Raw genomic sequence first — 23,401 nt, 5'->3', positions numbered from 1 at the left:
CAAAAAGGCGCTTTCTTCACGAAAGTGTTGGCCCCGGTGCTAGCATTGTTACGCCAGTGGGAGATTGCAGTACTGTGCTACTTGGACAACCTCCCTTCTGCGAGCGGAGTCACCTACTGCTCTGTTGGAAAACCTGGAAATCACCATATGAGCTTGAGGGTGTTTAGCTGGATTCTGAATTTTCAGAAGTCTGCTCTGGTTCCGTCCACAAAGCTGAGCTATCTGGTTCTGACTCTGGACTCGGCCCTAGCCAAAGTGCTCCTTCCTCTGGACAAACTCCAGAAACTGCAGGCTGCAATTTGTCTCCTGCTGTCCAGCAGATGGTAATCCTTCCGGACTTGCATGCGGGTGCTAGGCCTGGGCCTGATGGTGTCTACCTTCAAGGCGGTTCGGTTTGCACAATTCCATGCGAGGTCCCTGCAAGGGAGATTGTGGCCAAATGGGACAAGAATCCGCAGTCTCGGCCAAATGGGACAAGAATCCGCAGTCTCTGGACAATCTGACCTGGCTGAGCCGGGGAACAAAAGTGTCCCTGATATGGTGGTTTCGTTCTTCGGCACATTGACTGGGCAAATCCTTCCTCCCCTTGTATTGGACAGTGGTCACTACGGATGCCAGCCTCTCCGGCTGTAGAGGTGTCCTCTGCAAAATTTCGGCTCCAGGGGTCTATACACTGGAAGAGCCCAGATTACTGATCAATGTCTTGGTACTCCAAGCGATCAGACATGTGCATGGACCATTGGATGGATCGTCTTCAGGGATGTCCAGTGCGCATTCAGTCAGACAGTGCCATGGCCGTGGCTTATGTCAATCACTAGGGGGGGCACAAGAAGTGTCCTGGTGGCCCTGGAGGTAGCCGGCATTCTAAGGTGGGCAGAACAGTTTGTTCCAGCCCTCTCTGCCGTACACATTACCGGGGTGGAAAACTAGCAGGTGGATTACCTCAGTCGGCAGGCGTTGGACCAAGAGGAGTGGTCCCTTCATCCGGAGGTGTTTCATCAGTTGTGTCTCCGGTGGAGCATCCCCTTGGTGGATCTGTTGGCATCCCGGCTCAACAGAAAGATTTGAAAGTTTGTGGCTCTGTCACAGGATCCTCTGGCGGATGCCACGGATGCGTTGGTGGCTCCGTGGGGTCAGTATCGTCTGATTTACGCCTCCCCCCCTCCCCTCAATCTTCTGCCAAGACTTCTATGCAGGATAGAGGCAGAGGGGATTCCAGTCGTCTTAGTGGCCCCCAGACTGGCCTTGCCGGGCTTGATATGCCGAACTGGTGCGACTGGTCGCGGAAATTCCTTGGAAGCTTCCTCTCAGGGAGGATCTGCTGTCCCAAGGACCAATCTTTCATCCTACTTTACAGTCTCTAGCTTAGACGGCATAGCTGTTTGAACGCCAGATGGTGATGGATAGAGGTTTGTCTGAGTCTGTGATTCCAACGCTGTTAAAAGCTAGGAAATTTACTTCTAGGAAGATCTACCATCATAGGTGGAAGACAGACATTGCGTGGTGTGAGTCTCTTGGGGTTCATCCTCGCTTTTTTTTTTTTTTTTTGGTGGCTCGGATCTTGACCTTTCTTCAATGAAGGGGGGGGGGGGGGTTGAGCAGAAATTGTCCTGGAGTACTATCGAGGGTCAGTTGTTGGCCTTAACGGTCTTCTTTCAATGGCCCTTGGCCACATACTCCTTGGTGCATACTTTTTCTTCAGGGAGTTAGGCACTCCAGTGCAGTCTCAGTTGCCGCCTTGGAACCTCAATGTGGTGCTCTCAGTCCTCCAGAAGCCTCCTTTTGAGACTCTTCGGGAGATTCCCCTGCTTACGCTGTCCCAGAAGGTGGTCTTTTTGATGGCTTTCACCTCTGCGTGCAGGGTGTCAGAATTGGCGGCATTACCCTGTCGTTCACCTTACTTGGTGGTTCAGTGATAAGGTGGTTCTTCGCCCCTGTCAGTCGTTCCTTCCTCAGGTTGTCTCTGATTTTCATTTGAATGAAGACATTGTGTTTCCTTCCCTGTGTCCCAGGTCAAAACATCTGAAAGAAATTGCTTTGCATGCCTTGAAAGTGGTCTGGGCGATTAGAGTGTACCTGACAGCTATGGAGTCTTTTAGGAAATCAGACTCAACATTTGTGCTTACGATGGGCCTCGGAAAGGGTTGTCCACTTCCTCTGCGACCATTTCCAGATGGATCAGACAGACAGTGATTCAGGCCTATTTTATCAAGGGCCCAGTTCCTCCTTTCCCTGTCAAGGCACACTCTACTCAGGCACTCACTGCTTCCTGGGCCTTCCATCATCAGGCGTCAGTGACGCAGGTTTGCAAGGCAGCCACCTGGTCGTCAGTGCACACTTTCACAAAGTTCTATAAAGTGGATGTGGTGGCATCTGCGGATGCTTCCTTTGGCCGCAAGGTTTCGCATGCTGTTGTTTCGAGGACCTGGTCCTCCTTGAGGGTATATTGTTTTTTTTTCAGGTGAGCTCCAGTTGTTTTGGTTGAGCTCCTGTTTACCTGATTGGCTATAGTTAGCCTTGGGAATTTATTTTTCGCTGTTCCCACTCCTCATGTTTAACACTGCTTTGGGACGTCCCAATGGTAAGAAGATCAGGAGCTGTGTCCATCAATGAACAAAAGAGAAAATGGGTTTTTTGACTTACCGTAAAATCCATTTCTCTGATGTTCATTGACAGACACAGCACCCACCCCTCTGTGGAGTTGTAATTCTTCTGACACTGCTTATAACAAAACTCAGTACCTATAGCAGAGAGAGGGAGTATACCCCCTGGGACTGCCCATAGGCGTAGCCATACTTTTTTCCACCTAGTGTCCTACTCCTGTAGAGGGCAGTATAACCCTATGGTTAAGAAGATCAGGAACTGTGTCCGTCAATGAACATCAGAGAAATAGATTTTACGGTAAGTCAAAAATCACATTTTCATTAATTAGTCTTCTGTAATATAATTTTCTGAGATACTGAATTTTGTGTTTTCACTAGCTGTAAGCCATAATCATCAAGATTAAAAGAAAGAAATGCTTGAAATATCACTGTAACACCTCTATAAAAATGAGTTTCATGTTTTGAATTGAATTGCTGAAATTAACTTTTTGATGATATAATTTCATGAGATGCACCTGTAGATACATAAGATGCACTTCACTCTCCCAATCAACATTAATTATTTTTAATCCTCATTCTGCTAGCATTAGTAAATAGATAGGAAAGTATATCATTAACTTGTTTTTAAGCTTTTTTTTTTTTTATTTTATTTTGTTAGTTACTTCCTGATTTCTTGCCTAGACAAATGTTGTTGTCATACATCCCAGCAGTCTTTAGGAAAGGCAGGAGAGTTTTCTCGGCTTAGCACACCCTCCTATCTGCGTGCCTGAGCTAGGGGCAGACTGATACCAGAAAGTATATACTACATTAATCATTTGCCCTTACTTAAAATGACAGCGGCCAGAAATGCTGGGTGGTGTTTTTCAAGTGATTTCTTAACAAAATAAAGCATGGGGACATGGATGGAAGGGGAAGTTTACTTACAAAATTAAAAATGGTTTATTGTTTTTGGTTTGTTAGATGCAGTGAAGATCCGCTTTAATATTGCGCACGCCTGTGAAGGGGTGTCATACTTTGGTACCCAAAATTTTCCATCAGCATTGCTTCAAAGGCCATTACAGATTTTAGCTTTGGCGTTTACAGTGAATGATAGCCCTAGAATTATTGCTCCCACTCCAGCGTTCCTGCCAATATCTAACGTGGCGCAATCATCACTGCACCGCATGCACACCCGCTGCATGCTTTTCTGTTCATATGTGTGTGTATCGGTAGCGGCAGGAGACCTAAACCTTCTTTTTGTTTTATTTTTTATATGCTTTTACTTGATAAATGGGGGATGCCACCTTTTGGTGAGCTGTCAAAGTAATCACTTCTACCTGAGGGCCCTTTCATACCTTATGCAGTGGGATGCAGTTGGATGTATTTTGGACTGCACTGTAACTGCATAGAGCAGGGGTCTTCAAACTATGGCCCTCCAGTTGTTCAGGAACTACAATTCCCATCATGCCTAGTAATGTCTGTTAGTGTCGGAGTTTTACAATGCATCATGGGATGTGTAGTTCCGCAACAGCTGGAGGGCTGTAGTTTGAGGATCCCTGGCATAGAGAGTCCAAAATCCAGGCTATCCTATGGGCATATTTCACACCATTGCAGTGCAGAAAAGTACAGCATACTGCATTTTTCCATACCACAAACACGCAAAATTGCATGCAAACGCACTGCAACGCATCACAATGCATATAGAAGCCCAAAGCAAAATAGAAGGAAGTGACCTCACAGGACAAATGCAAATAGAAAAAACGCGCGTCAACTGCATGCATAGGTACAAGGAAAAAACGTGCATTTACTTGCAGTTTCTGGTGTGAATGAGCCCTAATAGCCAATCACTTTCTCCAGAATAAATTCAGACAAGGTGTGGGTCCCCATAGAAAATAAGCTGAGCATCCCTTGATTAATCTGCCAGTTTGACTGCTTAGCCATAGAAGGGTTAAGCCTAGTTTATTTTTAGCAAGCTTAATTAAACTTGTATTTTTATAATCACCTCGAGCAAGGGCGGAATTTACAGTATTTACTCAAGTCATTAAATCTTTAATTAGAATTGTCTATGATGTAACACGTGTTGCTGGAGCCTTCAGGGTGACTGCGAAGAGTCGGCTATAGAAATCTTCGACTGCTGGATGCAACAGATAATACAAAAACAAAACTTTTTTCATAAAAACTTTTAACGTCCAACTGAAAACGGCTAAGTACTTTCAAAGTGCATGAAAATAATGGTGTGCTGAAAAGATTTTCAGTTCATTTTCTTTTTTAAAGCAGCCACACAGAAGTAGAAAAGCCTGTCCTCTGCCAATGTGCTGCAGAGAAAGAACCTCTCTTAAATTTGGTGTTATCGCTCTCACTCTCTCATACTGGTCACTGGAAGTTCAAAATGGCACCTCATGTCAAAGAACTCTCTGAAGATCTAAAAAAAAGGATTGTTGCTCTACATACAGATGGCCTAGGCTATAAGAAGATTGCCAAGACCCTGAAACTGAGCTGCAGCACAGTGGCCAAGACCAATCAGCAGTTTAACAGGACAGGTTCCACTCAGAAAAGGCCTTGCCATGGTCAACCAAAGAAGTTCAGTGCATGCCAGCATTGCTGCAGAGGTTGAAAGGGTGGAGGGTTAGCCTGTCAGTGCTCAGACCATACGCCGCACACTGCATCATATTGGTCTGCATGGCTGTCGTTCCAGGAGGAAGCCTCTTCTGAAGATGATGCACAAGAAAGCCTGCAGTGCAAACAGTTTGCTGAAGACAAGCATACTAAGGACATGGATTACTGGAACCATGGCCTGTGGTCTGATGAGACCAAGATAAACTTATTTGGTTCAGATGGTGTCAAGCAACCAGGTGAGGAGTACAAAGACAAGTGTGTCTTGCCTACAGTCAAGCATGGTGGTGGGAGTGTCATGGTCTGGGGCTGCCTGAGTGCTGCCGGCACTGGGGAGCTACAGTTCATTGAGGGAACCATGAATGCCAACATGTACTGTGATATACTGAAGCAGATCATGATCCCCTTCCTTCGGAGACTGGGCCACAGGTCAGTATTCCAACAGGATAACAATCACAAACACACCTCCAAGATGACCACTGCCTTGCTAAAGAAGCTGAGGGTAAAGGTGATGGACTGGCCAAGCATGTCTCCAGACCTAAACCCTATTGAGCATCTGTGGGGCATCCTCAAATAGAAGATGGAGGAGCGCAAGGTCTCTAACATCCACCAGCTCCGTGATGTTATCATGGAGGAGTGGAAGAGGACTCCAGTGGCAACCTGTGAAGCTCTGCTGAACTCCATGCCCTAGAGGGTTAAGGCAGTGCTGAAAAATAATGGCCGCTACATAAAATATTGACACTTAGGGCCCAATTTGGACATTTTCACTTAGGCGTGTACTCAATTTTGTTGCCAGCAGTTTAGACATTATTGGCTGTATGTTGAGTTATTTTGAAGGGACTGCAAATTTACACTGTTAGGCCCCTTTCACACAGGTGGACTGTTCAGATCCGCCTGTCCGTTTTTTTGGGCGGATCTTAACCGATACCCCATGCATCTCTGATAGGCATCGAATGTCAGCGGAGACATGTCCGCTGACATCCGATCCGTCAAATCTGGACTGATGGAAACCCTATTTTCCATCCGTCCAGCGGATCGGATGAGAACGGACGGGCGGTCCGTTCTCATCCTATTCCCCCATAGAGAACAGCGGGGATCTGACAGCTGTGTCTCTGCACACAGCGCAGAGACAGAGCTGCCATTCACATGCTCAGTGGGGGATCGGTGGATCGATCCCCCCTGAGAAAAACGGAGTCCGCCGACGGACTCCCCTGTGTGAAAGGGGCCTTAACCACCTCCCATCCGCGCTGTAGCCGAAATACGGCTGCAGCGCGGACTCACATTTTCGGGAGGCCGTCTTTAAACGGCCTCCCAGACACAGGCTCCCCGCGCGCTCCCGCGAGCGCGCATCAGGGAAAATCTGTGTCGGCCGTGTCCCTTGGACACAGCCGATCACAGATCGTGGTGAATGGCCAATCACAGCGGCCATTCACCACGTGATCGGACCGTCCAATGAGAGATGATCTCATATGTAAACATATGAGATCATCTCTCATCGCCAGCGCTCCTTCCTCACACGGAGACTGCAGTGTGAGGAAGGAGAGAGCAGATCAGCCGTCGGGGACAAAGAAAAATGTAATCCGGGCACTGATCACCAGTGCCCTGATTACACAAGGTACACCAAACACACTAACTGCCCACCATCAATGCCCACAGTGCCCGCCATCAGTGCCCACAATCAGTGCCCATAGTGCTGCCAGTCAGTGCCTGCTCATCTAGGCACTGATGAGCACTGACTGGCAGCACTATGGGCACCGAGTGTGGGCACTGATGGTGCCGCCCATCAGTGCCCATCAGTGCCGCCCATCAGTGCCCATCAGTGCCACCTCTCAGTGCCCAGCAGTGCTGCCTATCAGTGCTCATCAGTGCCGCCTATCAGTGCTCATCAGTGCGGCATATTAGTACCTCCTCATCAGTGCCCATAAGTGCCACCTCATCAGTGCCCATCAGTGCAGCCTATCAGTGCCCATCAGCGCACATCAGTGAAGGAGAAAAATGTATTTATTTTCAAAATTTACTCGCAGAAAATAAGAAACTTTTTTTTTTTTTTCAAAATTTTCTCTTTTTTCTTTTTTTTTGTAAAAAATAAAAAACTCAGAGATGATTAAATACCACCAAAAGAAAGCTCTATTTGTGTGAAAAAAATGATAAAAATTTCATATGGGTACAGTGTAGCATGACCGCGCAATTGTCATTCAAAGTGTGAGAGCACTGAAAGCTAAAAATTGGTCTGGATGGTAAGGGGGTTTAAGTGCACAGAAGGCAAGTAGTTAAACAAGCTGTACACTCACTATGTTACATTGGAGCAAAGTGTCATTTCTTCAGTGTCGTCACATGACAAGATAGAATAAAATATTTACAAAAATGTGAGGGGTGTACTCACTTTTGTGAGATACTGTGTGTGTATAATATATATAATGTGTGTATATGTGACACAAAAGTGCCTTGAAATAGTAGAAAAGTATTCATACTCCTTGAAATTTTCCACATTGTGTTACGTTACAACCAAGACTGTAAATGTATTTTATTGGGATTTTATGTGATAGACCAACACAAAGTGGCACAGAATTGTGCAGTGAAAAAAAAATGATAAATGGTTTTCAATATTTTTTACAAATATCTGAAAAGTGTGGTATGGATTTGTATTCAGCCACTCTGAATCAATCTGTGAGATGTTCAAAGCTTGGGATATTTTTTTTTTTTTTTTTTTTTTTTTTTTTTTATAACCTAACCCTGCTTTAAACTCCTCCACAACTTTATCCCTGACCTTTCTGGTGTGTTCCTTGACCTTCATGATGCTGTTTGTTCACTAATGCCTCGTACACACACAACGATTGTTGGCCGACCGATCGGCCGTCTTTTGTCCAGTGATGTTGTGTTGGTTGAAATGTGCTCTAGACTGCACACAAATTTTCTCGGCCAACAAAAACCAACTTCAGAAGTGATGTCATGTGCTGGTTTACTTTCCATGTGTTTTTTCTTCTCTGAGCATGCCCAGTCTTGCTCATCAGATTTTTGTCTGCCGAAATCTGTACTGACTGACGGAAAATCGGCCGTTGTGTTGACGACCAACAAAAATGTTATAGTATGCACACCAGATTTTGTTCGGCCGAAAAGTCGGAGTCGGTTGTCGGAAGCATCATACTAACAAGCCGACAATCGGCCGATCAGACGTTTCACGAAAATTCACGGCCAACAATCGTTGCGTGTGTACGAGGCTTAAGGTTCTCTAACAAACCTCTGAGAGCTTCACAGAACAGTTGTATTTATACGAAGATTAAATTACACACAGGTGGACTCTATTTAGTAATTCGGTAACTTCTGAAGGCAATCGTTTCCACTAGATTTTAGTTAGTTTAATTAGAGTAAAGGGCTGAATACAAAGGGATGCCACACTTTTTAGTTATTCATTTGTAAAACAATTTTGAAAAGCATTCATCATTTTCCTTCTACTTCACAATTATGTGCCATAACCTCCCCCTTCACTGGCTGTGATGCAAGTATTTCTGTGACTGTATATAAAACATGATGTTACTCATTGGGGGTTTTTTATTTTGCCCTGAGGGGTGGAATGTACGAGTTACGTGCCTTCAGCTGTTTTTTCTTTCCATCTGCAAACGTCTGTGGCTGAATGATCGGTGGGAAGTATGGAAATGCAGTCTGTTTCCTAATTGTTATATATAAAAAAGTAGGGGGTTATTTACTAAAACTGTCAAATCGCAGCCTATTGCTGGCAACAGCACTGTCCCAATCGGTGCAATGCAGACTTTGCACTACTTTTGGCGACTTCTGGGGCGATTTCAATAGACATCTGTGCATGAATCTGCACAGATGTCTTCAAGATCGCCCCCGAACTCGCACTTAAATGTGGGTTTGAAATCGTGCGAGTTAAGTGGAACTTTTTGGTAAAAAAAAAAATTGCAATAAGCATATTTTGATTTGGTTTGCGCAAAAGTTATTGCATTTACTAACTACGGGAAAGATTTGTCAATTTTTTTTTCTTACTAGTAATGACAGCGATCTGCGTTTTTTTGCGGGAGATCGACATTGCGGCGGACAGATCGGACCCCTAACTGACTTTTTGACACTTTTGGGGGTACCAGTGACACAACTACAGTAATCAGTGCTAAAAATATGCACTGTTACTGTAATAATGCCTTTGGCAGGGAAGGGGTTAACACTGTTTAAGGGGTTAAATGTAAGTGATTCTAACTGTGGGGGGGTTGGGTTTGTGAGATGACCATAGAGACGTGATCCAATATAGCAGGATTGCATGGTCTCTGTGATCATGTCAGGGAGAAGGACAGATGGCTGTGTTTACATCACCTCCCCTCTACCCCTTCTCGTCGTCCTCTCTACCCTCCTTCCCCCTACCCCCCCCCCCTCAGCTCTACTCTCCTCCCCCTCTACCTCCCTACCCCCCCTCCTTGCTGCTGATTGAACATTCCTAGTACCCTCAGTGGAGCGTGTTATGGCACTTTTCCACTGCAAGTACCGGCTCGGCTCCACTCGGCCCTGCTTGGCTCTGTTTGGTTTTCCACTGCATGGTACGGTGTTGGAACGGTTCGTTACAGTTTGCTTTTCCAATAAAGTAAAGTGGGTGGGATAACAACGATTCTCTGACCAATCAGTGGCCAGTAGTGACAAACAGTCAAGGCTGCATGCAAAGGATTGTGGGATATGGTACCGGTACGGCCCTGTTGGAACCACAACCGAGGTGTAACTGTTTAAGTGAGCCATACCATTCGGTTCCATGTAGTGGAAAAGTGCCATATGTATTGTCTGTAATGTTACCCTATCTTGATGCTACATCATATATATTGGGCTTACTGCCCACCTTTCATTTATGTGAATGTGAGATACAGTTGTTACAATGTTACTCAATCTTTGTAATTTTTTTTCTGTTTTGTTTCTCTCTTCTGCACTTTTTACTTTTATACTAAATTGTATACTCTGTAGACTTTAATAAAAAATTATACGGTTAAAAAAACAGTGGAAATGTATGGATTATTTCCAGATCATTTGGTTGAGGGGAGATTATGGTGTGGGGTTGTTTTTCATGGGTTGAGCTCAGGGCCAGATTAACGTAGGGGCTATTGGAGCTGCAGCTCCAGGCCCCTACCTTTTTATATAGGCCCCGGGTTAGCCATATTCACTGTTACCGCTCTTCTATCACTTGTAAACACAGAAGTCTGGCTTCTATGCTCGCTTCCCCAGGCAGCTCCCTCAGAACCTCCCCACACAGCGCGAAGGCCAGACAAGGAGGGACAGTTGCCGATGCATGGATGTGTTTATGGGCTTCAGAGACAGCATCCCATGTGGAATTAGGCATGCATGGCTGCACCCTTCCTCCTCTGGGTGCATGGCAAGGCACGCCCCTTAAGGCCCTTCAAAATCCTCAGCACCAAGCCCATGATGCTCTTAATCCGGCCCTGGTTGAGCTTGGCCCCTTAGTTCCAGTGAAGGGCACAGCATACCAAGACATTTTGGACAATTTCATGCTCCCAACTTTGTGGGAGCAGTTTGGGGATGGCCCCTTCCTCTTCCAACATGACTGCTCACCAGTGCACAAAGCAAGGTCCATAAAGACATGGATGAGCGAGTTTGGGGTGGAGGAACCTGGCTAGCCTCAACCCTATAAGAACACCTTTGGAATGAATTAGAGCGGAGACTGCAAGCCAGGCCTTTACATCCACATCAGTGCCTGACCTCACAAATGTGCTTCTGGAAGAATGGTCAAACATTCCCATAGACACACTCCTAAACCTTGAGGACAGCCTTCCCAGAAGAGTTGAAGCTGTTATAGCGGCAAAGGATGAGCCAACTCAATATCGAACCCAAGGACTAAAGCTGGATACACACTATACAACTTTTGTTGTTGGATTTCCTTTAGATTTACCTTCAACTATGTAGTGCAAGGGCCTGCCTGATTGCATACAAATTGAAAGTGTTTGGATTTGACCTCCTATCATATGGTTTTGGTAAATCTAAAGGAAAAAATCTAAAGAGAATTGTAAGGTGTGTATCCAGCTTAAGACTGGGATGCAATTAAAGTTCATGTGTGTGTAAAGACAGACGTCCCAATACGTTTGGTAATATAGTGTAAAGTTGGTCACATTTTTTCCACTGATCCCTTAACCGTCACTTTTCCTTTGTGCCCCACAGGTCACAGCTAAGACTGCCTTCATATTCATCTTACCTCAGTATAACAGCAGCCTCCAGTCCCTGGGTAAGTCAAGATTCTTCATTATCATAATATTGCTTTAGAGCATGGGTGTCCAACCTTTTGGCTTCTCTGGGCCACATTGAGTGTAGAGAAATGTTTTCGGGCCGCATATAAAATATATACTATTGTTAAGGTATATAAGTAATAAAATGCCGCAGCTCCCCACCCACGCCGGGCTTCATATGGCCCTACCCTCCCCTACCCTCCCCTCTGAGGCAGCCTCTGCCTACAGTTAGTTTGAAGCTGCTCTGGTCGTGCCCCCGACTTGACTTCCTTCCTCCCCAGTAGAAAAAACAAATTGTCAGGGGGCAGTGGGTCGCATTGCTTGTGGTTCCGGTCCACATGCGGCCCCCGGGCCGCAGGTTGGACATGCCTGCTTTAGAGCAATTGATTAGTTGCTAACCCTTTCCAGCCCCCTCTCGGTGGCCCTTTAAGTGGGAGGAGGGATGGGCTTTCCTGATCACCTGTTGATTGGCTGTCACAGAGGGGGAGATTTGCTAAAACTGGAGCCCAGAGAATCTGGTGCAGCTGTGCATGGTAAGCAATCAGATTCTAAATTCAGCTTGTTCAATTAAGCTTTGACATCGGGCCAATTTGACATATCAAATCGCATGCCAAATCGGAGCCTATTGCCAGCAATGGCACCGATTCCCAACAGTAGTTACTGCACTACTTTTGGTGACTTCGGGGCAGGGCCATCTTTCTGAATGGGCATGCTGGGCAGTTGCCCGGGGGCCCAACTTGCCCGGGGGGCCCCACCTGCCCAGCGAACCAGCCCCAGCCAAGCATTAGTCCAGATTTCCTTGTGCATCCAGCTGCCGAACTTAGCAGGTGGCAAGCGCTTGTCGGCCATGCCCTGCTGTCACGGCACTTGGGACATTGAGGGGGAGCCCACAACTGCAGGAATGCCTGTCCGCCTCCACGGGAACAGGCACACACAGGACAATCGAGTCTGACTACCGTCTGTGTGTGTTCACTGGACCCAGCCACCGTACTTGAAAGCCTGGCACTGCTGTACCAATAAAAATCGCCTTTTTCGATAATTTCATATTTATTCTCGTGTGTGATTGTGTAGGCAGGGCCCCAGTGCACTGCATTGCCCGGGGGCCTTTATTGCTCGTAAGATGGCACTGCTTCGGGGGCGATTTCAATAGATATCTGTGCAGGAACCCGCACAGATGTCTGTCAAATCGCCCCCGAACTCGCACTGACATGCCGGTTTGCAATTGTGCGCGTTCAGTTGAACTCACAGGATTTCAAATCCGCCCTCAGTGTGAACGAGGGCTTCCACCTAGCAGCTGATTGGTTACCTTGCACAGTTGCATCAGATTCTCTGTGCTCCAGTATTAGTAAATCTCCCCCAATGTGTCAACAAGCAGCCAAGGTTTCTGTGCTGAAAGTGCACTCACTGACAACCCTTTGTCTCCCAATTACTCTACTGTAATGTCACCCTGTCCCACAAGCGGTTTTCATCATCGGCAAACCACCCCTGAGAGATGCCGCTGAAGTGCATGTACACCAGAGGTAGCTGCAAAGAAGCTGCAGGAAAGCAGCAGTACTGAGATGTAACAAAGGATTAAAAAAAGGTAGAAAACAAGGATTTTATTAAAAAAAAAAAAGCAATTTTTATACATGGTGTTTTAGCAAACAGAATGTAATTCCGTTAGTGTGTATATCTACTTGTACCTTGCTATCTTCTCACAGTCCCTTTTGTATATTATTGACTTTGTCACTATGTAAGAATGTTACTAATACATTAATGTGCCTTTTATTTCAGAGGGTGAGATTGTCTACTATCACTACGGGGCAAAAGATTTGGTCACCATTTTGTTTTACATCATCATAGCAATCATACTACATGCCATCGTACAGGAATATGTTCTAGATGTAAGTAGCCAAGGGAAGAATTTACCAGTGCATATGTGCATCTGAGACTTCTAAGGTATCGTTCACAAGGGCATACTGTAGTATATGCCTGCGCAGGGCCATATTTACCTGTAGGTGTTCCACGCATCCCCGTGCAGGCAGTCCCATTCATGCTAGCCACCCATTGCATCCCAATTGACATGGATGAGACTGCCTGCTCTGGAATGCACAGAACACCTGGTTATCCCTGTGCTTGTAAAGACACCCCTACATGGACGCTATAGTATGCCCATGTGAATGAGGCCTTATACCCTGTCAGCAATGCAAAAAATTATACACGGCTTAAAGCGGAGTTTCAACCCCCCCTATATTTTATTTTATTTTAAACCACTCACCAACCCAGCAGATCCAGTGTTGTCCAGTTAGGATCCTCTTCTCTGCTGGCAGCGCTCGATCCCACGCCGCCATGTTTTCCTGTGAAAAATGCCAGCTGTTCTAGATTCAATCAGCGTGCCTACCCATGATGCACCAATAGGCCTGCCCCCTTCTCCTTTCCTCAGTGAAGGACTATGCCAGCTGGAGTTATGTGACATGCATATCCCAGAAGGCAAAGGAAGCACGGTGCACTTCGTTCGACTAGGCAAATATTGTGGGGTGGAGGGTGCCTTGACATTTTATTAAAAAAAAAAAGCTGGTTAATCGTGTAGAGGACTGGAGGAAGGGTGGAGAGTCTCTGAGGCTGAAAATCAACTTGAAGGCCTCATTCACATGGGTATAGCCCTGGGATGGGATGGGATGGGATAAAATTTCATTTGCGTGTAAAGGCAGGCTTCCCAATACTTTTGGTAATATAGTGTGTGTGTGTGTGTATGTATGTATGTATGTATGTATATATATATATATATATATATATATATATATATATATATATATATATATATATATATACACATACATACACATACATACATACATACATACATACATACATACATACATACATACATACATACATACATACATACACACAATGCTCAAAAAGTTAAAGGCACGCTTTGAAAACACATCAGATCTCAATGAGGAAAAAATCTCATGCTGGATATCTATACTGATATGGACTGGGTAATGTGTTAGGAATGAAAAGATGCCACATCTTTTGATGGAAATTAAAATTATCAACCTACAGAGGGCTGAATACAAAGACACCCTGAAAATTTAAATGAAAAAATGATGCAGCAGGCTAATCCATTTTGCTGAAAATTCATTACCTCATTGCTCAACTCAAAGTGGGCCTCAGTAGTACTAATGAGACGGATGGTGTCCTGGGATATTTCCTTACAGATCTGGACCAGGACATCACTGAGCTCCTGAACAGACTGAGGTACAACCTGGCGATGTCGGATAGACCGAAACATAATGTCCCATAGGTGTTCTATTGGATTTAGGTCAGGCAAGCATGGGGGCCATTTAAGGGCATTGATTCCTTCATCCTCCAAGAACTGGCTGCATACTCTTGCCGCATGAGGCCGGGCATTGTCTTTCACCAGGAGGAACCCAGGACCTACTACACCAGAATAGAGTCTGACAATTGGTCCAAGAATTTCATCCCGATACCTAATGACAGTCATGGTGCCATTGTCTAGCCTGTAGAGGTCTGTGTGCCCCTCCATGGATATGCCTCCCCAGACCATCACTGACCCACCACCGCATTGGTCATGCTGAACATTGTTACAGGCAGCATAACATTCTCCATGGCTTCTCCAGACCCTTTTATGTCTGTCACATGTGCTAAAGGTGAACCCGCTCTTGAGACACAACAAACCTTCTGGCAATGGCACGTATTGATGTGTCATCCTGGAGGAGTTGGACTGCCTGTGCAACCTCTATAGGGTCCAGGTATCTCCTCATGCTACCAGTAGTGACACTGACCCTAGCCAAATGCAAAACTAATTTTATTGACACCAAAGCAGTTGAAACTGATTAACAACCCCTTCTGCTACTTAACTGACCAGATCACTATCCCAGGAGTTTGACTTGATGCCATACTCTGAATTAAATGTGTTCATTTAATTTTTTTTTAGCAGTGTGTATGTGTAATATATATGGATAGATAGATAGATATCCATTTAAAATCACTCCTTTCCTATTTGTGTATGTCTGAGCTGTTGCACATATTGGATTTTATTATTTATGCTGTATTTATAGAGAAATCATTCTACATCCCTAATTTATGGTTAACTCTAAACTGATGAGCTGTAAAGGCATTTCAAACATAGCTTGTTGATAATTTGGAGTGCTGTCATTTTTCGCTGTCTAGCAAAATATGGAAGTCACTTGGTCAGTATAACAGCCAGGCAGTTAGCATTTTAAAATGATTGGCATTATATAGGAAGCAGAGCCTGCCTTTGTAATGTGAATATAGCTGGCTGCCCGCATGTACATACAATATTAAAACAAACACTAAGTGCCGGTTCACACTGAAGCGGCACGACTTTGGGGGCGACCTGTGAAGTCGCGTGCACCGCGACTTCGGCGCGACTTGCACGGACTTCATAAAATTAATGTCTATGCAAGTCGCTCCGAGGTCGCCCCGAAGTAGTACAGGACCCTTTTTCTAAGTCGGATCGACTTGTGTCGCTCCTATTAGAACGGGTCCTGTACTACTGAATGGACCGCGTCGGTGCGCGACTTGCCAGGCTGACCGAGTCGCCTGACAAGTCGTATTAGTGTGAACCGGCACTAAAGCACATTTGTTGATTTTATCCAAGTCTATAAATGTTTTATTTTCATTCAGCTGAGTGCATTTACATGCATGTCTATAGAAGGCATTTATTGTATGTAAGAGGGATTCTAAACATTTGTTTCTTTTTTTTTCCGTAGAAAATTAACAGGCGGCTCCACCTCTCCAAGGTAAAACAAAGCCGCTTTAATGAGTCTGGGCAGCTAGCTGCGTTTCACCTCGCCTCCATGTTTTGGAGTCTGTATGTAGCAGGCACCGTGAGTATCCTATGAAATAAGGCCACATTCTAAAGCTGAACTCAAAGTTGATGTTTCATAGAAGAAATGTTATGCAGATTAAAATGCAGACTATAAAAATAAATGTATTTATGACTGCAGCAGCTAGTATACGTACCTGATGCTTAAGTCAACTCCATGTTATCCATGGCATAGCAGACTGGGAGAAGGAAGTCAGAATTTGAAGTCAGCAAGGCAGCTTTGATTTTTCAGCCAGGGCAAAAATAGGCAAGGCTGACAACCTTGCTTGGGGTTTCAATGCACTAGAGGTAGTGTTGTCAGGCCAAGCAGAAAGCTAGAAGCTCCCTGGAATTCTGGCAGGATCAGTGTCCATTTTTCATACTTGAAAGGGTTTTAAAGGGGTAAATGCATGGAAATGTGAACATACGTAAATTTTAGAAATGTACTAAATTTTATAATAAACAATCCTTATTTCCCTTGTGTATGGGCAGCAGGGGGTAACAGCCCAAGGTGCCAAGAAGACAAAGGGGCAAACTATGCCTGCATTTTTCTAATGAACCGTCTTTTTTGAGTGATCACAGGGGAAGGACAGACTGAGGAAATGCTACCTTCTGCCTGTGGGAAACAATGATCTCCTTCCAGACTGCACCTCTCCGCCTAGGCAGTCGCATGACTGGAACTCAAGGATGACCATTTAATGATAAAAGATTGTTTCTTTTAGGCTATGTTCACACTATACATGTGCGGCCGAGCGTGTGCATTTAGTGTGTAGGGCAGCCCATTTATTTGAATGGGCTACCCTGGTCAGGAGAAACATAGAAAATGGGTCCCCTGCCCCTTTTCCAAAAATGTGCCACAGCGAACTGCATGCACCTTGTGGTTTGCCTCACAAAAAATGCATGCATTAGCAGATGAGTAGGGTTGCCTTTTAACAAACATTGGCACTGCCACCCATCTTCTAAAGGACTGCGCGTTTCTGTGCATGTTGGGAAAGCAGTTTTGCGTGCCTTTTCTGACATGCGATCTTGTGTATTTTTCCAACACGCATTAGGTGTAAACCCAGCCTAACAGATGATAGTGTTGCTGTTTTTATTATGACGTGTCAGAATTTAGTCGTGCAGGTTTATAAAGTTTCTGATGATTCCACTTCCATATGACTTTAGAAATTAAGACTTTATTATCTTTTGCAGGAAGGATATTTATCTAATCCAAAGACACTATGGGAGAGTTACCCCCATGTCTACTTACCGTAAGTGATTGCATTGAAATGTATCCATCTTCCTCCTTTACATGATTTGTTTAGTGCTAGCGCCAAACGATGGCAAGGAATCGGAGAGTTAGTCTGGGCACAAACTGGCTGATTTGTGTGGTTTGTTTGACAAAGATTTTTTGAATAATCTTTAGCAAAATGTATTGTGTGTGCAAACAGGCTTTTGAGGTTACAACCAGATCTGTATCGTTGGTTTCAGCCGGTGATCCCCTGTACAGTAAAAGTAATCTGATCGGCGACTGAGACACTGGATCAGTTTACGGGCAGCGAAAAGGACCACTCCTTTTGCCATCTTTACTGGGCTTCCCCGTCCAATCGGGGAGCGTAATAAGAATGCGAACAGGAAGCCAAAAGCATTTTGTCACTTACGGTTTCAGTCTCATGTAAACAAGCCGTTACAGGTCTCAGTTTGGTCAAATGTTTTGAAGGCCAAAGGAGAGATGAGGTCTAATAGACCTCTGAATTCTCCATAACGACAACCTGTCACAACCCATGACGTTGTTCATCTCTTGTGATAGCAATAAAGTTGATCAAAAAAAGAAAAGTTAAAGGTACAGTGTAAAAATTTTTTTTTAAATAAAATTTTTTAAAAAATGAGTTCCTCATCCTCCTGTGCTCACGCAAATGTGAACAAGCACATAGGTCAACGTCCGAGAGCAATAACGAGACCTAGAACTAGACCTTTTGTGCAACTCCAAACTGGTAACCTGTAACCTGTAAAGGCATTTTGCAAGTGTCACCTGTGGAGATATTTAGGTACCATAGTTTGGCACCATTCCATGCGCATACGCAGTTTTAAAGCGTGACATGTTACAGTGTGTGTATGTATATGTGTGTGTGTGTGTATGTATATGTGTATATATATATATATATATATATATATTTAATGTTTGCGGGTTCTAAGTAGATTTCTAAGCAAAAAAAATTTGCACATTTTTACCTGTAGGAGAGGAATGTCAGAATTGGCCTGCACTCCATGATTTCCAATGAGTACTGTTTTATATCTGTGCAACTTCAAGTCACAACGACTTCAGTCCCTGCACTACTTTGGTCCCGCTTTGATGCGTTTTGAGGTCCTTAGACCTCAAGATTACACAGGCATTGATTCAAGTCCAGGCAAAATCGCGCAAATTCTAGGTCGCACAAGTGTGAAAGGGCCCTTAGTCTTACTATTCCTAAAAATGGTCCCTCCCCCTCCTCCTACCTATCCTTCCTAACCTGTATTAAAAAAAAAAAGTGTTTTCTTATTTTTAATCCTCTCCAGTGGGGTTACGTTGTCCCCCAGTTCCGGCTCCCCTGTGACAGTGATCGGCTGGTGCAGTGGGAGGAGTGAGTGACGGCAATGGCTGGGCCATGGGAGCCTATGGGTGACGTCCAGGCTCGTGGAATTCCCAGCTATTGTCTCGGAGCCAGAGCTGCAGGATAAAATGCCCAGACTATAGCGGATTAAAAAATTGGTAAGTACACAGATTTTTATACAGGTTTTACAGGATAGGCAGGGAACGGGGACCATTTTTAAGAATAGATTTAGGCTTTTCTTTCACTTCAAGGTTTATTGGTACTTTATTTTTATGTAGGCAGTGATGTCCCTTATGGGACAATGAACCAGTTTTAACAGAGCAATCATTTGAATATCTTATCATTCTAGTTTTCAAGTGAAATTCTTTTACCTGGGTCAGCTGGCGTACTGGCTCCACGCTCTTCCAGAGTTATACTTCCAGAAAGTGAAGAAAGTAAGTTCAGACATATAATTATCATGTTGACTTAACTACTCTGTAACTGATACAAAGTCATAGAATTCACGACTACTTAATACATTTTAAAACATGGATATAAATAGAACTGTAGTTTGAATGCAAAGCATTTTCCGATTAAGGGAGGCGGCATCATAGGGCCTAGAATTAGCAGTGTCAATATAGTTCTTTCCAGCTTTCAAGGGGAGATCCCACAGATATGGTGCAAAAATTGGCCAAAGATGGAGCATTGTCACTGAAAAAATTCCCATACCTAGAATTTAGAAAATGTGGGCTTGTTCACACTTTAGTATGGGCATTAGACTGGCGTTTTACAAGCATTAATGATGAGTTAAAATGCTCCCCAAACGCCCTATGGGCAGTTTTGAAATGTTTTTAACATCTCTCAAAATCCTGCTTTTAATGCCAGTGTGAACGTAGCCCCTATAGTGAAGTAAATCAACCCATACTGCTAACTTTGTCCTGGACATCTGGGTTTTAGTGACCTCTAGGCACCAAGAGGGTTAATTCTACATTTGTGTGAAGCTTGAGCTATGTGTGTATGTAGAAGTCAAGCACGGCTTGCAGAGTTCATTGTGAACCCGATACGAGGTCACGATGACTCTTCCGTATCCAGTGTCTGGAAGTCTAATGATGGTTCTGGTCTCTGCCTCTTGTGGTTGGATGTTGGCCATAATTACAGCGTGTCAGACTGGAAGAGGATGTGTACTTCACAATATTGCAGCTACCAGGTTTTTGGAATATGTACTTTGTTTCTGTGCTGTACATGACACAACACACACAATTCAGCAGTATTGGTGTCTAGTAGAGTTGTCCTCTTGCATTCCACATAAAAGTGCATTTTTTTTCCTTCCCCAGAGCAATGTAAAACATCATGGGGCCATTTTACATTTATGCTGTGCGTTAACACTTATGTCTTGTGTTAGGATGCTTCCCTTTAAGGTAGCCCAACTGAAACGAATGGGACCTGCTAACTCTCCAAAACAGAGCATGTGTTTTGCCTTGGTGCAGTGGTCTCCAAACCGTGGGCCTCGGGCTCAATGCATCCCTTTGCTTGCCTTAATCTGGCCCTTAAGGCACTTTTCCTGCCACTAATATGAAGCACTATTACTCCCTTAATACCTGGCACTTTTCCTCCCACTGACGCCCGCAGTGGGTTGCCATGCCTCCCACTGACACCAATGATGGGGCACTATTACTTCTACTGACCACAGGCCAAAATGTAAAAAGTAAAAATTTAATTTCTCTTTCGTTCATTGACGGACACAGCTCTTCATCTTTATGCCTGTAGGGTTATACTGCCCCCTACAGGAGTAGGACACTAGGCAGAGAAAAAAGCTTGAGCACGCCTATGGGGCAGTCCCTGGAGGTATACTCCTATTTCTTGCTATAGGTATTCAGTTTTTTTCTGCCTAGTCTGAGCTGACGGCCCTGTCTTGTCGTTCACCTTACTTAGTGGTTCACAGGGATAAGATGGTTCTTCGGCCATGTCCATTGTTCCTTACAAAGGTCGTCTCCGATTTTCATCTGTATAAAGACCTTGTGTTGCCCTCTATGTGTCCCAAACCTAAGCATCCTAAAGAAGTTGCCTTGCATTCCCAGGATGTGGTTCGGGCAACTAGGGTGTACCTGGCAGCTACTGAGTCACTATTTGTCCTTACAGATGGACATCCCAAGGGGCTGGCTGCTTCTGCTGCGACCATTTCCAGATGGATCAGACAGACTATGGTTCAGGCTTATTCTCTTAAGGATCAGGTTTCTCCTTTCCCTGTCAGGGCTCATTCTACTCGGGCGCTTAGTGCCTCCGGGGCCTCCCGTCATCAGGCGTCAGTGGTGCAGGTTTGCAAGGCGGCCACCTGATCGTCTGTACACACATTCACAAAGTTCTATAAAGTGGATGTGTTGGCATCTGCGGATGCTTCTTTTGGCAGAAAAAGTTATGTATTTGTAGTTATGAACAAAAGGGAAAATGGGATTTTTGACTTACCGTAAAATCCATTTCTCTTATGATCATTGACGGACACAGCACCCACCCCTCTTTGGAGTTGTTTTTTTTTTCTTCTGACACTGCTTGTTTCAAAACTGAATACATATAGCAGGAAATGGGAGTATACCCCCAAGGACTGCCCCATAGGTGTGATCAAGCTTTATTTCTCTGCCTTGTGTCCTACTCCTGTAGGGGGCAGTATAACCCTATGGTCATGAAGATGAAGAGCTGTGTCCGTCAATGAACATCAGAGAAATGGATTTTACGATAAGTCAAAAATCCAATTTTTACTTTTTTTTACTCCCACTGACCACCAAGCCTGAGACATTGTTTACTCCCACTGATGCCGGGGCATTATATAACACTGGCCACAGTCCGCCCCACCTAAAATCTGAAGGACGGTAAACTGGCCCTTTGTTTAAAAGGTTTGGAGACCCCTGCCTTAGTGTATAGGGGTGTCATTCTGCAATGCAAAGATATACATGGGCCCTTAGGTCCTATTTACATCCTTGTGGTCCAATGTGGTAACACCTGCATTAATGCACCACAGAAATATAAATCTACTTTTTAATACTTAGTCTTATTTGTAAATGCCTTCTTCTAAACCAGTAATGAATTCTTTTTTTTTTTTTTTTTTTTTTTCATCTTTTTATTGAAGTAAAACGTAACAACATACAAAAGACAAACTACGGACAACATGTCATGTTACAATGGTGCTATTCACATGATTAAACATTACAGCTGATGCAAGGTCAAAAAACGAAGTAGCAAGAAGCATATCTTTAACAGAAAAAAAGGTGGGGGGGGGGGGATGCTGCTCACCATGTTAAAACAAAGCGTATACCATTTCTTATTCTCCTTCCCATTCTGCATTAAAGGAGGTACGAGGGGCAAAAGGACCACATAAATATTCAATTATCTGAGAGCATGCCTGAGGCCGTCGAAGGTTTCCGCTTTCCACCTATGCCATACTTTATTGTATATTTTTGGGCATCTCCTATTTGTATACATGTCCTTGTACAGGGGTAAGCTTCTGTTCACTAGCTGTTTCCAAAAGGAGAGGGAAGGCAGGGAGGGTTGTCTCCAGTAAAGCATTCTTAAAGCGGATCTAAACTGTATCTAAGCACCACAAACTGAACCCCCCCCCCCTCCATGTCTCTGTGCTTTATTTTGTTGAGAAAACATTCTAGCTGCAGCCATCTTGAGTAAGGATAGATGATTCACGTACAATTTCCTTCCTTGAATCCAACTGTCCTTAGGTCAGGTAGGAAGCAGGTGTGCTTAGCCGAGAAAGCCCCTCCTCTGGATGAAAGAAGAAAATGCCCACAAAGGCTTCTGGGATGTATGACATCATTTTGGCCTTGGACAGAAACCAGGAAGCGACGGAAATGTGAAAAAAAAAGAGACCGTCATCAAACCTATAGGTGCTTCTGCTTAGGATTTATTTAAAAAGTAAAGTCTAGTGACAGAGACACTTTAAGGGGTTGAGGTGCTCTATAACAGTGTATAGGTGGAGAGGGTGTTACCTTAAGTAACAGTAATTCACCTGTGCAGTACATTTGCTACATAATGTAATAATAATGGTAATACAAGGAATGTGTTCTGTTTTCTTTTTCTTTTTATTCAGGAAGAAATCCCTCGCCAGTTGCAGTACATCGTTTTATATCTACTCCATATAGGAGGAGCTTATTTACTAAAGTAAGTGAAGTGCGAGTCCAAGACCTCAATTTCTTCAACACGAAACACGCTTACCTTGGTCATGACCTTTGTAGTAGAACCTTGTATAATAAGCTGTAAATATAAACTGCATGTTGGACAAGTGCTACTGCACTGGTATTGGCTTTAACAGCTGGCGAAGGGCTTTTCAATAAAAGCGATCGCTTTTATGTGGTTCTACAGCTGGCTGATCGCTTTTATGGGGCTTTTATCTGTTCCCTGATTCCTGCTCTGACTAATGACCCTAGAAGTGACCTATATTATGTCACTTCTGAGGTCACAGCTGTCATTCCTCGGCTAGTGTAGCTGAGCATGCAGCTAATTGAGCATGATCTGTGCTTGGTTTGCTGCATTAGAGGGCAGTGGAGACATTGGTGGTCTTATAGACCCCCATTGTCTCCATAAAGGGCA

The 23,401-nt window shown here is 44.4% G+C and overlaps 1 protein-coding gene across 1 annotated transcript in view; it reads left to right on the top strand.

Annotated features, from left to right (window-relative positions):
• The window catches only part of TRAM2 (translocation associated membrane protein 2), a 111,142-nt gene that overhangs the window by 74,189 nt on the left and 13,552 nt on the right, over nucleotides 1–23,401 (top strand). The window contains exons 2-7 of the mRNA XM_082252217.1: nucleotides 11,361–11,424; nucleotides 13,199–13,308; nucleotides 16,168–16,284; nucleotides 17,454–17,512; nucleotides 19,182–19,266; nucleotides 22,902–22,972. Of these exons, the coding sequence (XP_082108343.1) occupies nucleotides 11,361–11,424; nucleotides 13,199–13,308; nucleotides 16,168–16,284; nucleotides 17,454–17,512; nucleotides 19,182–19,266; nucleotides 22,902–22,972 (506 nt within the window). The remainder of the gene's footprint in view (nucleotides 1–11,360; nucleotides 11,425–13,198; nucleotides 13,309–16,167; nucleotides 16,285–17,453; nucleotides 17,513–19,181; nucleotides 19,267–22,901; nucleotides 22,973–23,401) is intronic.

The sequence above is a fragment of the Pelophylax lessonae genome (assembly GCF_965119305.1).
Source record: "Pelophylax lessonae genome assembly, chromosome: 3".
Taxonomy (NCBI): Eukaryota; Metazoa; Chordata; class Amphibia; order Anura; family Ranidae; genus Pelophylax; species Pelophylax lessonae.
This window is presented reverse-complemented; position numbering and strand designations above follow the sequence as displayed.